The sequence below is a fragment of the Schistocerca nitens genome, chromosome 1, assembly GCF_023898315.1.
Source record: "Schistocerca nitens isolate TAMUIC-IGC-003100 chromosome 1, iqSchNite1.1, whole genome shotgun sequence".
Classification (NCBI taxonomy): domain Eukaryota; kingdom Metazoa; phylum Arthropoda; class Insecta; order Orthoptera; family Acrididae; genus Schistocerca; species Schistocerca nitens.
The window spans coordinates 1,068,466,298-1,068,481,934 of NC_064614.1; the positions used below are offsets into that span (position 1 = coordinate 1,068,466,298).

Below are 15,637 nucleotides of genomic sequence, written 5' to 3' on the forward strand. Positions count from 1 at the left end.
GTGCAAGATGTTCGAAATTCTGAGAAAAGTAGGGGTAAGCTATAGGGAAAACGCTAATATGCAACTTCACAAAAAACAAGATGGAACAGTAAGAGTGGGGGACGAAGAACGAAGTGCTCGGATTAAAAAGGGTCTAAGACATGGATGTAGTGTTTCGCCCCTGCTGCTCAATATATACACTCCTGGAAATGGAAAAAAGAACACATTGACACCGGTGTGTCAGACCCACCATACTTGCTCCGGACACTGCGAGAGGGCTGTACAAGCAATGATCACACGCACGGCACAGCGGACACACCAGGAACCGCGGTGTTGGCCGTCGAATGGCGCTAGCTGCGCAACATTTGTGCACCGCCGCCGTCAGTGTCAGCCAGTTTGCCGTGGCATACGGAGCTCCATCGCAGTCTTTAACACTGGTAGCATGCCGCGACAGCGTGGACGTGAACCGTATGTGCAGTTGACGGCCTTTGAGCGAGGGCGTATAGTGGGCATGCGGGAGGCCGGGTGGACGTACCGCCGAATTGCCCAACACGTGGGGCGTGAGGTCTCCACAGTACATCCATGTTGTCGCCAGTGGCGGCGGAAGGTGCACGTGCCCGTCGACCTGGGACCGGACCGCAGCGACGCACGGATGCACGCCAAGACCGTAGGATCCTACGCAGTGCCGTAGGGGACCGCACCGCCACTTCCCAGCAAATTAGGGACACTGTTGCTCCTGGGGTATCGGCGAGGACCATTCGCAACCGTCTCCATGAAGCTGGGCTACGGTCCCGCACACCGTTAGGCCGTCTTCCGCTCATGCCCCAACATCGTGCAGCCCGCCTCCAGTGGTGTCGCGACAGGCGTGAATGGAGGGACGAATGGAGACGTGTCGTCTTCAGCGATGAGAGTCGCTTCTGCCTTGGTGCCAATGATGGTCGTATGCGTGTTTGGCGCCGTGCAGGTGAGCGCCACAATCCGGACTGCATACGACCGAGGCACACAGGGCCAACCCCCGGCATCATGGTGTGGGGAGCGATCTCCTACACTGGCCGTACACCACTGGTGATCTTCGAGGGGACACTGAATAGTGCACGGTACATCCAAACCGTCATCGAACCCGTCGTTCTACCATTCCTAGACCGGCAAGGGAACTTGCTGTTCCAACAGGACAATGCACGTCCGCATGTATCCCGTGCCACCCAACGTGCTCTAGAAGGTGTAAGTCAACTACCCTGGCCAGCAAGATCTCCGGATCTGTCCCCCATTGAGCATGTTTGGGACTGGATGAAGCGTCGTCTCACGCGGTCTGCACGTCCAGCACGAACGCTGGTCCAACTGAGGCGCCAGGTGGAAATGGCATGGCAAGCCGTTCCACAGGACTACATCCAGCATCTCTACGATCGTCTCCATGGGAGAATAGCAGCCTGCATTGCTGCGAAAGGTGGATATACACTGTACTAGTGCCGACATTGTGCATGCTCTGTTGCCTGTGTCTATGTGCCTGTGGTTCTGTCAGTGTGATCATGTGATGTATCTGACCCCAGGAATGTGTCAATAAAGTTTCCCCTTCCTGGGACAATGAATTCACGGTGTTCTTATTTCAATTTCCAGGAGTGTATATTGAAGAAGTAATGACAGAAATAAATATTCAAGAGTGGAATTAAAATCCAAGGTTAAAGGATATCAATGATAAGATTCGTTGATGATATCGCTATTGTCAGTGAAGGTGAGAGGAGGTACAGGATCTGCTGCTAATATCTGAGTACAGAATATGGAATGAGAGTAAAGCGAAGAAAGACGAAAGGATTAAGGAGTAACGGAAATAATGAGAAAAGCGAGAAACTTAACATCAGGATTGGTGATCGCGAAGAAGACGAAGTTAAGGAATTCTGCTACCTAGGCTACAAAATAACCCATGACGCTCGGAACAAGGAGGGCATCAAAAGCAGACTAATACTGGCAAAAAGGGATTTCCTGGCCAATAAAAGTCTGTAATTTGAGGAAGAAATTCCTGAGAATGTACATTTGCAGCACAGCAATGTATGGTAGTGAATCATGGACTGTGGGAAATTCGGAACAGCAGAGAATCGAAGCATTTGAGATGTGGTGCTACAGAAGGTAATTGAAAATTTGGTGGACTCATACGGCAAGGAATGAGGAGGTCATCCGCGGAATTGGCGAAAAAAGGAACATACGAAAAATACTGACAAGAAGACTCGATACGAAGATAGAACAAGTGTTAAGACATTAGGAATAACTTCCACGGCACTAGAGGGAGCTGCAGAGGTTAAAAACTGTAGAGGTAGACAGAGACTGAAATACATCCAAAAAATAGCTGAGGACGCTGGGTTCAAGAGATACTCTGAGACGAAAAGGTTGGCACTAAATACGATTTTGTGGCGGGCTGCATCAGACCGGTCAGAAGACTGATGACTAAAAAAAAGAAGAAAGAATTACTAAAAGTCAGATGCACATCGGGTCGTTTTATGGTGCATGCAGTGTAGCGTTCTGTTTAGTGTTAAGCGTAGCGAGGTGGCATGCGCAGATCATCGATTCAAACCCAACTACCAGTAATTATCTGTTGTTTCGTATTTATCATTTCTTGAAGGTTCTTGAAATATCTTGTACCTGAATGGTCATATCTAAAAGCGACTGTGCTGCAGGTAGCAAGTGAGGAGTACGTCCTGCCGACAGGAACATGTATCAATGTCAGATTACAGTCCTTCGAATTTGACGTTTTAACAAAACGTAGCCATGTTATTCTCAGATGGAATATCTTACATCACAAGAAATCATAGACTGTGGTAGAGCAAAGTTCCTTACTGGCAAAGCTGTTCCAACACGTTCAGATGACAAAAAAGTCTCTGGGCGGTAGTTTGTTCTTTGAGGTGTTACGCCGCCATCATTGAGGGCCGGCCGGAGTGGCCGTGCGGTTCTAGGCGCTACAGTCTAGAGCCGAGCGACCGCTCCGGTCGCAGATTCGAATCCTGCCTCGGGCATGGATGTGTGTGATGTCCTTAGGTTAGTTAGGTTTAATTAGTTCTGAGTTCTAGGCGACTGATGACCTCAGAAGTTAAGTCGCATAGTGCTCAGAGCCGTTTGAACCATCATTGAGGCGAGTTCGTCACCAATCGAGTTGTACAGTTATGCTATGAAGATTTTGTAAACGCAGTCACTAAAATTCTTTTGGGTTTGAGGCCGCTTTGTCAACTATAAAATTCCGACGTTTCGGTGACTATTTCAAGGTGCCTTCCTCAGAGTGTATCGCAATTAGCGATACACCTTGAGGAAGGCGTCTTGCAATAGCCGCCGAAACGTCGGAATTTTATATTTGACAATGCGGCCTCAAACCCAGAAGAATTTTATTGACTATGAAGCTTCTGTCGATTGTAAAAAGCTACTCAGACTCGTGTAACTTTCATGCCAGTGACAATCATTATGAATAGCAAGGAGAATTTGGGATCACAGACGGTCAGGAGCAACCACAACGTATACCTAAGTACACGTGCGCAGGCACAGGCACAGCTAAACTAGTCCAGGAAGGGCAGTTGTATGTCATCGAGGAATAATCGCGCTCCGCTATCACTACAGACAACGCAAGGGAAGAAGCTACTATGGAAATGCTAACAGGATCTGACCTGACCAGTGAATAGCGATGGTGAGGAATAGCTGTTTTCAGTCAATTTTGGGAGCAGATCGCGAGAAGAGATTGATCAAGAAGCCAAACAAACTGGAACACCTGCCTAATATCGTGTAGGCACTCAGCGTGCACGCAGAAGTGCCGCAGCACGAAGTGGCATGCACTCGACTAATGTCTGAAGTAGTTCTGGAGGGACTAACAACATGAATCCTAAACGGGTGTCCATAAACCCGTAAGAGTACAAGGGGGTGGAGATCTCTTCTGAACAGCACGTTGCAAGGCATCGCAGATATGCCCAATAATGTTCCTGTCTGGGGAGTCTGGTGGCCAGCGGTAGTGTCTAAACTCAGAAGAGTATTCCTGGAGCCACTGTAGCAATTGTGGACATGTGGGGTGTCGCATTGTCCTGCTGGAATTACTCAAGCCCGTCGGAATGCCAAATGGACATGAACGGATGCAGGTGATCAGGCAGGATGCTTACGTACGTGTCACCTGTCAGAATCGTATCTAGACGTATCAGGGGTCCCATATCCCTCCGCCAGCTTGAACAGTCCCCTGCTGACATGCAGGGTTTATGGATTCATGAGACTGTCTCCATTCCCGTACACGTCCATCCGCTCGATACAATTTGAAACGAGACCAGGCAACAAGTTTCTTCTCATCAACAGTCCAATGTCGGTGTTGACATGTCCAGGCGAGGCGTAAAGCTTCGTGTTGTGCAGTCATCAAGGATACACTAGTGGCTCTTCGGCTCCGAAAGCTCATATCGATGATGTTTCGTTTTATGGTTCGCACGCAGACACTTGTTGATGGACCAGCACTGATATCTGCAACAATTTGCTGAAGGTTTGCACATCTGTCAACGTTGAACGATTCTATTCAGTTGTCGTTGGTCCAGGTTTGCAGGAGCTTTTTCCGGCCGTGGCGATGTCGGAGATTTGATGTTTAACCGGATTCCTGATATTCACGGTACACTCTTGAAATGGTCGTACGGGAAAATCCCCACTTTATCGCCACCTCGGAGATGCTGTGTCCCATCGCTCGTGCGCCGACTGTAACACCACGTTCAAACCCACTTAACTCTTGACAACCTGCCATTATAGCAGCAGTAACCAATCTAACAACTGATCCAGATACTTGTCTTACATAGGCGTTGCCGATCGCAGTGCCGTATTCCGACTGTTTGCATGTCTCTGTATTTGAAGGACATGGCTGTACCAGTTTCTTTCGCGTTTCAGCGTAAAACACTCTATGAACAAGGGAGATCATCCACCAATTATCAGGAGCTTATATAGAATGTCACCGGGTGAACGATGGATAATCCAGAGGGAAGTGGAGAAGATACTGCAAGACGACACCATTGAACATTGAGTCCTTGATCCTTGTGAATAAGAAGTCGTACATGGCGTTCTGAGTCAACTATAGGCGAGTGAACATAATCATGAAGAAGTATGTCTATGCATTGTCGCACATTCATATTGATGACATCCTGGACTGCTTGAAAGGAGCGAAGTATTCCTCAAGTATGTAAATGCAGATGGACTACTGGCAAATCGTGGCAGACAAGGCTGACTGGCAAAAGACTACCTTCATAGCTCCTGATGGCCTCTATGAATTCATTTATTTTGTTTGGACTATGTAACGGCACAGCCACATTCGAACATATGATGGACAGCCTGCTTCACATTAGATGAACGACGTGGCTTTGCCGTCTAGATGACGCTGTTTTTTGAAGACATTTTAAGGGCATCTAAGCCATGCGACAACCGTATTGAAGTGTGTTCAGACTGCAGGTCAACACCTAAATGTAAAAAAAAGTGTTCTTCATCACAAGAAAAATCTTGGGGCACGGAGTCTGTCCCGATTAATAAAAATAAAATAAAAAATAAGAACAGACACAGATTCTTCGATAATACGACACATTTATTCACGATGTGTGAAGGTTTCTCGAAATATGCTCACATTGCAGGAAATTCATAAAGGACTTCTGTACCAAGGCACATCCCTTGCAAGAAATACTGCAGGAAGGCGCCAAATTTTCCTGGAATGAGGCGCAAAAGACATCTTTCTTGGAGGCGCTAACATCTTTTCCAGTCTTAGCACTGTATGACGAGAATGCGGAGACCGGACTTCACACCAATGCTAGCGGTTTTGGGGTAGGGCAGTTCTAATACAAAATCAGGAAAGCGTATGCTACCAGAGGACTCTTCACATCGGAGAAAAACACAAATGAGAAGGCGTCCCTTGCAGTTGTTTGGGCTATCAGTAAATTCCGCCATATTTATTTGGCAACCCAGTGTGGTGGGTCACCATTCTCTATGCTGGCTGGCTAGCCCCAAAGGTCCGTCACGTTAACTGACGAGATGGGCACTGGGACTTCAGTATGACGTCACGGACACAAAAACAAGGACGCTGAGCGCCTTTCAAGGAACCGTTTGGGAAAAAAAGAAGCAGCGTGAACGAAGTCTCAGTCTTCACTGCACTAAGTGGCATTGATAAAAACCATAGAAGCCTTGAAGACAGGAGGATTCCAATTAATAAACGAAACATTGTGTAAGAGAAACTATGATCCGATGGTTGCTCGTCATCCCAGCTCATCTGCGGCTAGCGATCCTCGAGTATTTTCATGACGTTCCAACATTGGTCACATGGGATTTGTGAAAACTTTAAACTGGCCATGTCTCTACAGTTCCGTAAGACAGTGTGTGAGCCACATTAAGGAATGCCAAGAACGCCAAAGACGGATGCATGTGTCACAGTTACCACTGCGACATCTGGTACCAATTCCGGCAGCAATGGCGCTATTCTAAAGAATTGTAAAGCCAACTCCTTAAGTTCTGAAAATTGCTAAGTTCTTTGTAGATGACATTAATTTTTAACTTTGATCGCGGAAAATTTTTCCAGTCGAGACTAGTATCGGAGGTAATTTCACGTCGTGGTATCGACCACAGGATGACAATTGTCTACGATACACAGACGAATGGTCTAGTAAGACACTTTCGTAAGAGACATTGGCAGATATGTTCTCAATGTATGTCGATGTTGAGCAGAAAGATTGGGAAGCAATACTGCCCGTGGTGACCTTTGCATACAGCGCAGCGAACCTATACACTACAGGCTTCACACTGTTCTTACTGCTCCAGGGTCGCGAAGCCGCAATGACAGTGGATACAGTTCATGTCTAAGGTTATTCCATTCCTTTCTGTTTTTGACAATTCTTCTCCAAAAAGCAAGCGTTCACAGGTATTCTTTTCCTCCATCAGCGTATATCTTCACAGAGGTCTTCACTGTCCTTAGCAAATTCTGAACATAGCTCGTTAAGAATTCTAATCACATGCCAAATACACATTCCACGAAACACCATTTTTACCTGCCCAGCAATGTTAGGCTGCTTGTACATATAATTTAGCTCTGCGCTGTCGAGAAATCTTCAGTAAACATATCCTCTCTCTCTAATCGGTGAACAGATTTTCCTATTGACTTAATCTCAAAAGTGAGGAACTGTTCTACATGGTGAACAAAATAAAACTGGCTTGGAAAATATTTCCTGTGCCGTAAGACAGGTAACCCAACGTATATCATTCACCTCACAGGTGGTGTAAGGTGGGTTGCCTATCTTAAGGTGTACGAAATATTATTCTGCACACCTGTAGGTATCGATACTTTTGTGTTGCGTTTATGACCTCCATAAAGAAAACAAAGAGTGCCAACGTCTTGTGTAGTGTTAAATGTATTGAGCGTTCTGTATTTCATCAGGTACTATTCAGCTACAACTGCAGAGTGCTCTTTTACTGACAACAAGCTGCCTCAATGAAGGGATCGTCGTAAAGGGGCAAACAGAACTCCGATTTCCAAGAGAACTGCTCGTTGACTCCTCAACTACAGGTCGGAGACAAGCTTTCGGTGGCTCCATTATGCTCTGGGGAACATTCACGTGTGCGTCCAAGAGTCGAATTGAGCTCGTGCAAGGCACCATGATTGCCAGGGACTATCGTACACTGGTTGGAGACCACGTACACCCCTTCATGACGATCATTTTTCCCGACGCCAGTGGAGTTTTTCAACAAGATAATACGCCGTGTTACATGGCCAGGAGTGTGATGGAGTGGTTAGAGAAACATAGTGGAGAGTTCCAATTGATGTGATGGCTCCCGAACTCGTCACCACCTGAACCCGATCGAACATATCTGGGATATGATTGAATGTGGCGTCAGAGCCCGTCACCCCCCTCCCCAGAAGTACACTACTGACCATTAAAATTGCTATACCACGAAGATGACGTGCTACAGACGCGAAATTCAACCGGCAGGAAGAAGATGCTGTAAAATGCAAATGATTAGCTTTTCAGAGCATTCACACAAGGTTGGCGCCGGTGGCGACACCTACAACGTGCTGACATGAGCAAAGTTTCCAACCGATTTCTCATACACAAACAGCAATTGACCGGCGTTGCCTGGTGAAACGTTGTTGTGATGCCTCGTGTAAGGAGAAGAAATGCGTACCATCACGTTACCGACTTTGATAAAGGTCGGATTGTAGCCTATCGCTATTGCGGTTTATCGTATCACGACATTGCTGCTCGCGTTGGTCGAGAACCAATGACCGTTAGCAGATTATGGAATCAGTGGGTTCAGGAGGGTAATACGGACCGCCGTGCTGGATCCCAACGACCTCGTATTACCACCAGTCGAGATGACAGGCATCATACCCGCATGACTGTAACGGATCGTGCAGCCACGTCTCGATCCCTGACTCAACAGATGGGGACGTTTGCAAGATAACAACCATCTGCACGAACAGTTCGACGACGTTTGCACGAGCTTGGACTATCAGCTCGGAGACCATGGCTGCGGTTACCCTTGACGCTGCATCACAGACAGGAGCGCCTGCGATGGTGTACTCAACGACGAACCTGGGTGCATGAATGGAAAAACGTCATTTTTTCGGATGAATCCAGGTCTTTTTACAGCATCATGATGGTCGCATCCGTGTTTGGCGACATCGTGGTGAACGCACATTGGAAGCGTGTATTCGTCATCGCCATACCGCCGTATCACCTGGCGTGATGGTATGAGCTGCCATTGGTTACATGTCTGGGTCACCTCTTGTTCGCATTGACGGCACTTTGAACAGTGGACGTTACATTTCAGATATGTTACGAACCGTGGCTCTACCCTTCATTCGATCCCTGCGAAACCCTACATTTCAGCAGGATAATGCACGACCGCATGTTGCAGGTCCTACATGGGCCTTTCTGGATGGAGAAAATGATCGACTGCTGCCCTGGCCAGCACATTCTCCAGATCTCTCACCAATTGAAAACGTCTGGCCAACGGTGGCCGAGCAACTGGCTCGTCACAATACGCCAGTCACTACTCTTGATGAATTGCGGTATCGTGTTGAACCTGCATGGGCAGCTGTACCTGTACACGCCATCCAAACTCTGTTTGACTCAATGCGCAGGCGTATGAAGTCCGTCATTACGGCCAGAGGTGGTTGTTCTGGGTACTGATTTCTCAGGATCTATGCACCCAAATTGCGTGAAAATGTAATCACATGTCATTTCTAGTATAATATATTTGTCCAATGAATACCCGTTTACCATCTGCATTTCTTCTTGGTGTAGCAATGTTAATGGCCAGTAGTGTAGTTGACTTGTGTGTGCAGATGTGGTGCCAACTCCCTCCAGCGACCTACCAGCTGATCAGTGGTCTGACATATAGTTACCCGCTGACACCCACTCAACAAGGGCAGTAAGTGTAAGTACGAGAAGAACGGCTGTTGGCACTCACCTCCAGCATGTTGTAGCGGTGCGTGTCGCACAGGTTGCGACAGCCGATCTCGCTGCTCATGTACCAGCCGTTGAAGGGCGCGCCCGTGAACTCGAGGCCTCCACAGTCGAACAGCATGTTGGATACGGCGGGCAGCGCGTACCACTCCAGGCCCAGCTTCTCGAACCACTCGTACCTGCGGCACAAACGGTGAGTGAGACAGTGGAGAACACGGGAGTGAGCACAGCTTCCTGCCAAAGATAAAGATCGGCGATACTGTTGGGCCTCTATCTTCTGGTGCAGTCGATGGTGATTCCTGTCACAAAGACATTGATGCTAGTGGCAAATGACCCTGACGCGGCAAATTTTTCCGAAATTAAAATATTAACGGTACGCACTTGACTTGGCGATAGAGGTTCTGTCAATGACAATCTCTGTGCCAACCTCTTCAGTTGCGAGTAGCATTTGCACCCTACCTCCTCGCTTATGTGTTGGATGTATTCCAGTCTCTGCATTCCTCTACTGTGTTTATCCTCTACAGCACTCTATAGTACCACAGAAGTTACTCTCTGATGTCTTAACACATGTCTCACCAGTCTGTCCCTTCTTCTTGTCAGTGCTTTCCACGTCGATTGTATCGGGAACCACCTCATTTTTTATCAGTCCTCTTAATTTTCAAAATAATTCTATAGCGCGAACACTTCGATTCTCTCATTTTTAGGTAACGCTGTGTTCGAAACGTACGTTCTCAGAAATTTCTTCTTCACATTAAGGCCATATTTGGTACTAGCAGATTTGTTTTGACGAGGAATGCCTTCTTTGCCCGTTTTAATCTACCGGGTGATCAAAAAGTCAGTATAAATTTGTAAACTGACTAAATCACGGAATAATGCAGATAGAGAGGTACCAATTGACACACGTGCTTGGAATGACTTGGGGTTTTATTAGAACCAAAAAAATACAAAAGTTCAAAAAATGTCCGACAGATGGCACTTCATCTGATCAGAATAGCAATAATTAGCATAACAAAGTAAGACAAAGCAAAGATGATTCTGGCAACATCCCCCAGGCTGTGGCTAAGCCATGTCTCTGCAATATCCTTTCTTTCAGGAGTGCTAGTTCTGCAAGGTTCGCAGGAGAGCTTCTGTAAAGTTTGGAAGGTAGGAGACGAGGTACTGGCAGAAGTAAAGCTGTGAGTACCGGGCGTGAGTCGTGCTTCGGTAGCTCAGTTGGTAGAGCACTTGCCCGCGAAAGGCAAAGGTCCCGAGTTCGAGTCTCGGTCGGGCACACAGTTTTAATCTGCCAGGAAAGTTTCATATCAGCGCACACTCCGCTGCAGAGTGAAAATCTCATTCTGTAAAGATGATGTTCTTTACAGGAAATGCTCAATATGTCCACCATCATTCCTCAACAATAGCTGTAGTCGAGGAATAATGTTGTGAACAGCACTGCAAAGCATGTCCGGAGTTATGGTGAGGCATTGCCGTCGGATGTTCTCTTTCAGCATCCGTAGAGATGTCGGTCGATCACGATACACTTGCGACTTCAGGTAACCCCAAAGCCAATAATCTCACTGTCTGACGTCTGGGGACCTGGGAGGCCAAGCATGACGAAAGTGGCGGCTGAGCACACGATCATCACCAAACAACGCTCGCAAGAAATCTTTCACGCGTCTAGCAATATGGTTTTTTTTTTGTTCTAATAAAACCCCATGTCATTCCAAGCTTGTGTGTCAATTTTTTCCTCTCTATCTATATTATTCCGTGGTTTATTAAGTTTTCTAATTTATACTGACTTTTTGATCAACCGGTACTTAAATTCATGTTTCATTTGTCGTGTGTTATTTTGCTTCAAAGGTAGCAGAATTGCTTAACTTCTTCTACTTCGTGGAGCCGGTTTTGACATCACGTTTACTGCCAAATTCGTTTCTGTTAATTCTCGTTACCTTCGTCTTTCTTTGGGTTATTCTCAGTCCATATTCCGTATTCATTAAACAGTTCATTCGACTCAACAAGATCCTTCATTATTGTTCACTTTCACTCAGGATAATTTTATCCGTGAATCCTATCAGCGAATCCTATCCTTCACCCTGAATTTTAATACCCTTGCGTAATATTTCATTTCCTCCATTGCTTCCCCAAAGTATAGCTTATACTGTAGGGGTAGAAGACTACATCCGTGTCTTCCACCCTATATTAATCCGATCTCTTAGTTCTTAGTCTTCCATTCTTATTGTTCCTTCTCAGTTCTTGTAGATACTGTATATTACCGGTCTGTCTGTATAGATTACACATATTTTTCTCAGAATTTCTAACATATTGCATCATTTTACATGGTCGAAGGCTTTTTCCAGGTCGAAAATTCCTTATAAACGCGTCTTGATTTTTCTTAAGTCTTGCGTCACTGTCAGGCTTTACGTCAGAACAGCCTCTCTGTTGCCTTTATCTTCGCGAAAGCCAAACTGATCGTCGTCTAAAACATCCTGAATTTTCTTTACCATTCTTCTGTGTATTATTCCTGTCAGCAACATAAATGAATGAGTCATAGGCTGATTGTTCTCACATTTATTTTTACTCCGTATCTTCGGGATTCTGTGGATGATATTTTCCTGAAAGTCTAACAGTATGTCTCCAGTTCCACAGATTCTACACACCAACTTGTATAGTCGCTTCGTTGCTACATCCCTCTATGGTTTTAGAAATTCCGAAAGAACATTATCAATTCCTTCTGTCTCATTTAACTGCAAGTCTTCCAAGCTCCAGTAAACTCTGACTCTGATACTGGATAAGCTATGTCTTCCATATAGTATCCGATTTCTTCCTCAGTCATATCGACAGAAATTTCTCCCCTCGTAGAGTCTTTCAATGTACTCTTTGCAACTATCCGCTCTTTCTTCTGTGCTCAACAGTGGAATTCACATTGTGCTATTTATGTTGACGCCCTTCCTTTTAATTTCATCGAAGGTTGTTCTTTTCTGCCGCGTGGGATTAGCCGAGCGGTCTAAGGTGCTGCAGTCACGGACTGTGCGGCTGGTCCCGGCGGAGGTTCGAGTCCTCCCTCGGGCAGGGGTGTGTGTGATTGTCCTTAGTATAATTTAGGTTAAATAGTGTGTAAGCTTAGGGACTGATGACCTTAGCAGTTAAGTCCCATAGGATTTCATACACATTTGAACATTTTGTTCTTTTCTGTATGGTGAATCATTCCCCCAAACGATGATTTCTTTTTCGATTTCTAACAAGGATCAACGTGCGATTAAATGGGCTAATACCGCGTAAACAGCCTATCTTGCACTGGAGTGACAGTAGAAGATGTAACGACGAATTTGAAGATCAGCTCGGAAGAATCGCAAGACAGTAAAATGGATAGCAGACGGTAATTAGCATGGTATTACATGTTAGGGTTTGTTCCTTTTACAATTATTGATGGAGCGAGGGGGAAAATTGCTTAAATGCCTCTGCGTAATATAATTAATCTTGAATTTGCGACCTGTACGGGAGTGACGTATAAGGATCTGCAATAAATTCCTAGATTATTCAGTTAATACCGGTTCTTGAAACTTTGTGAATAAACTTTCGCGAGATAGATGGAGGTCTGTCTTCAAACGTCTGCCAAACGAGGTTCCTGAGTGTCTACAAGCCTGTGTCGATTCTTTCTGTCCTTCTTTGTGTTGGTCCTATTTAGTATGGCACCACACGCTTGAGCAATGTTTCAGGTTGGGTCTTATAAGCGATCTTCTTTGTATCCTCTGAATGTTTCGCGACGGCAGTATTGGATAAAACTTTCTCGGTTTTCAACCCAAGTGAGTCGAGATGAAGGCATCAAGCTTTCGACAGCTGTTGCCACCATCGTCCTCCAGTAGAAAGTTTGAGAATTATATCTCAACTGAGGCGACATGGAAATGGAGAACATTTTATCTGCTCTGCTTTGTAGACTGATTGCATTTTGCCAGGTTGCTACCAATGAACTGAAGTTGCCATCTGAGCATGTGTGATGTTTCCCTACAGAATGTTACACCCAGGTATTTGCACGAATTACTAATGCTGCAGCTATAAGATACTGCGTTTTATTGAGTTTGCAGAAGTACGAATATTTACATTCCTCGATCTTTAACCTTCGCAATACCATCGGTTGCGGGGGGGGGGGGGGGGGAGGGAAGGGAAATACTTATGCCTACCTCTTGAAAAATACTGTACTCCAGCCAGTTACTTTATATTTTGAAATTTTGAAATTTTTTTATTATTTTCAATGAATTCTTCTGCCAGATTCCACAAAAGGTTTAAATTTTTCAGTTAAATTTAGCCTATAAATTTAAATATAAGTAGTTGTTGTTACTTTCCACAACGAATATAATGTCAACATTTTCAGGTTGAGGAGTTTACTTGTATATCAGTTTCTCATTAAAAAGTATGTTGTGAGTAAAAGTCAACACCAATTAACGAAATTTGCATTGTTTAAATTTTTTGTGATGGTCAAAAAGTACCTCAAGCCTGGTAGTACTCGTTGTTGAAACTGCATTGCTATTTCTAAGAGGTGCTAAAAAAAATCTTCTGGTTCAGGGCCCTATTTATACATCAGTATCTCGTTAAAAAGTGTATTGTTAATATAAATCAGTAACAATTAACGAATTTTATAAAACTTTTTTAGAGTGGACGTAAAGTACACTCTCCTCCATTTTGTAAGACGTTATGGAAAATGCGTTGGTATTGCTAGAATTAAAGCAATTTGTCGTCTCTGCACCTTTGAAGTCTTATCAAGATCTGGCTCAATATTTATGCAGCTTCCTTCCGACAGTGTTTTATTATAGATACTCGTAAATGTCTGTTACGATTAATAATGTGTCTCATGTCATTATCATAAGTCAGAAGAGGCAGAGTCTCAAGACACTTTCCTGGACCACGTCTTAAACTACATGTACGAGACACGTTCCGAAAGTAAGTTGCGTCGTTTTTCTGACAGGGAAGATGGTACACCAGGTGAAACAAACAAATGTCATTTCAATCCACACCCGTTGCTGGTTCAACGATGAAAGGGGCGTCAGCAGAGGAGGAATGACGCATGTGTAGAGCACCGAAGAAGAGAGAGTAGCAGCACATCACCATGTCTAAGGTTGTTCGAGTGTACGTACATCACTATGGCAGACGGACGAGTACTGACAACGTGGTCGTGGATGGAAGTGCGTGCTGTTATCCGGTATGAATGGGCACATAGGACTAGAGTGTCCGTGATTCGTGAACGCCTACAGACCGTGTTTAGTGCAGAGGTCGTGTCTCGTCAAGTGGATGGGTGAGGTTGTATCACACGGACTGCAGCCTCGATATTGTCCCATTGGGCTTCCATCTGTTACCTGCATTGAAAACGGCACTCTCGTGACGTCACTTCCAAACCAGTGCTGAGGTAGAGCAGGCAGTGCGACAATTCCTGGAATTGAGTTTTACCACAGTAGTTTCTTCAAACTGGTTGCACATTACGACAAATGTCTCAATGCCAGCGGTGACAACGTCGAAAACTAGTGCGAGATGTATGGCTCATGGTGCGATGGTGTGTTTTTTTTTTTTGCAATAAAGTTTCCGTGTGAAAAACTATGAAGAAATTTACTTTCGGGACGTCCCCCGTACATTTGTTGGTGACTTTCCATCCTAGATAACATGCTGCATTGTCCTGCGAGGTAATACTTCATCTAGTGATAAATTTCATTTGATGCCCCATATGCCCATAATTTCGTTAGCGAATGTGTATGTATGGTACAGAGCCAAATGCTTTTCTGACGTCAACGAATACGGTATCTGCCTGACTGCCTTGATCCGTGGCTTTCAGGGTGCTGTGTGAGGAAAGCACAACTTCGGTTCCACATGACGGATCTTTTAATAAAGAAACACGCGATACTTACGTGGGGTGGCTGAGCGGGATGCGCATCACCAGCTCTGGCGGGATGTCGAAGCAGTCCGGGTCGTGTCCGTTGGCCGACAGCACCAGCGGCAGGATGTCGAACTTCGTGCGCGCGCTCTTCCAGCCCAGCTTCAGGCACAGCTGTGGGCAAAAGATAAGTCGTGTATTAACGGCAAGAGCAAGCCGTGCTGAACAATCTCTTCCACAAATGGGGCGAACTCACGATGCATCGTGGACATATCGTGTCATAGGACCGAGAGATACGGGACAGTCGTTAACACACTGGACTCACATTCGGGAGGTCTGGGCTACTGTTCTACGTCCAGCAATCCAGGTTTAGATAAAATTAAAATACTAG

The 15,637-nt window shown here is 45.5% G+C and overlaps 1 protein-coding gene across 1 annotated transcript in view; it reads right to left on the reverse strand.

The window, feature by feature from the left end:
- The window catches only part of LOC126198198 (nitric oxide synthase, salivary gland), a 730,749-nt gene that overhangs the window by 188,313 nt on the left and 526,799 nt on the right, over positions 1 to 15,637 (reverse strand). Inside the window, exons 6-7 of the mRNA XM_049934702.1 lie at positions 15,281 to 15,420; positions 9,415 to 9,589 (exon numbers count right to left, since the gene is read on the reverse strand). Coding sequence (XP_049790659.1) covers positions 9,415 to 9,589; positions 15,281 to 15,420 — 315 coding nt within the window. The remainder of the gene's footprint in view (positions 1 to 9,414; positions 9,590 to 15,280; positions 15,421 to 15,637) is intronic.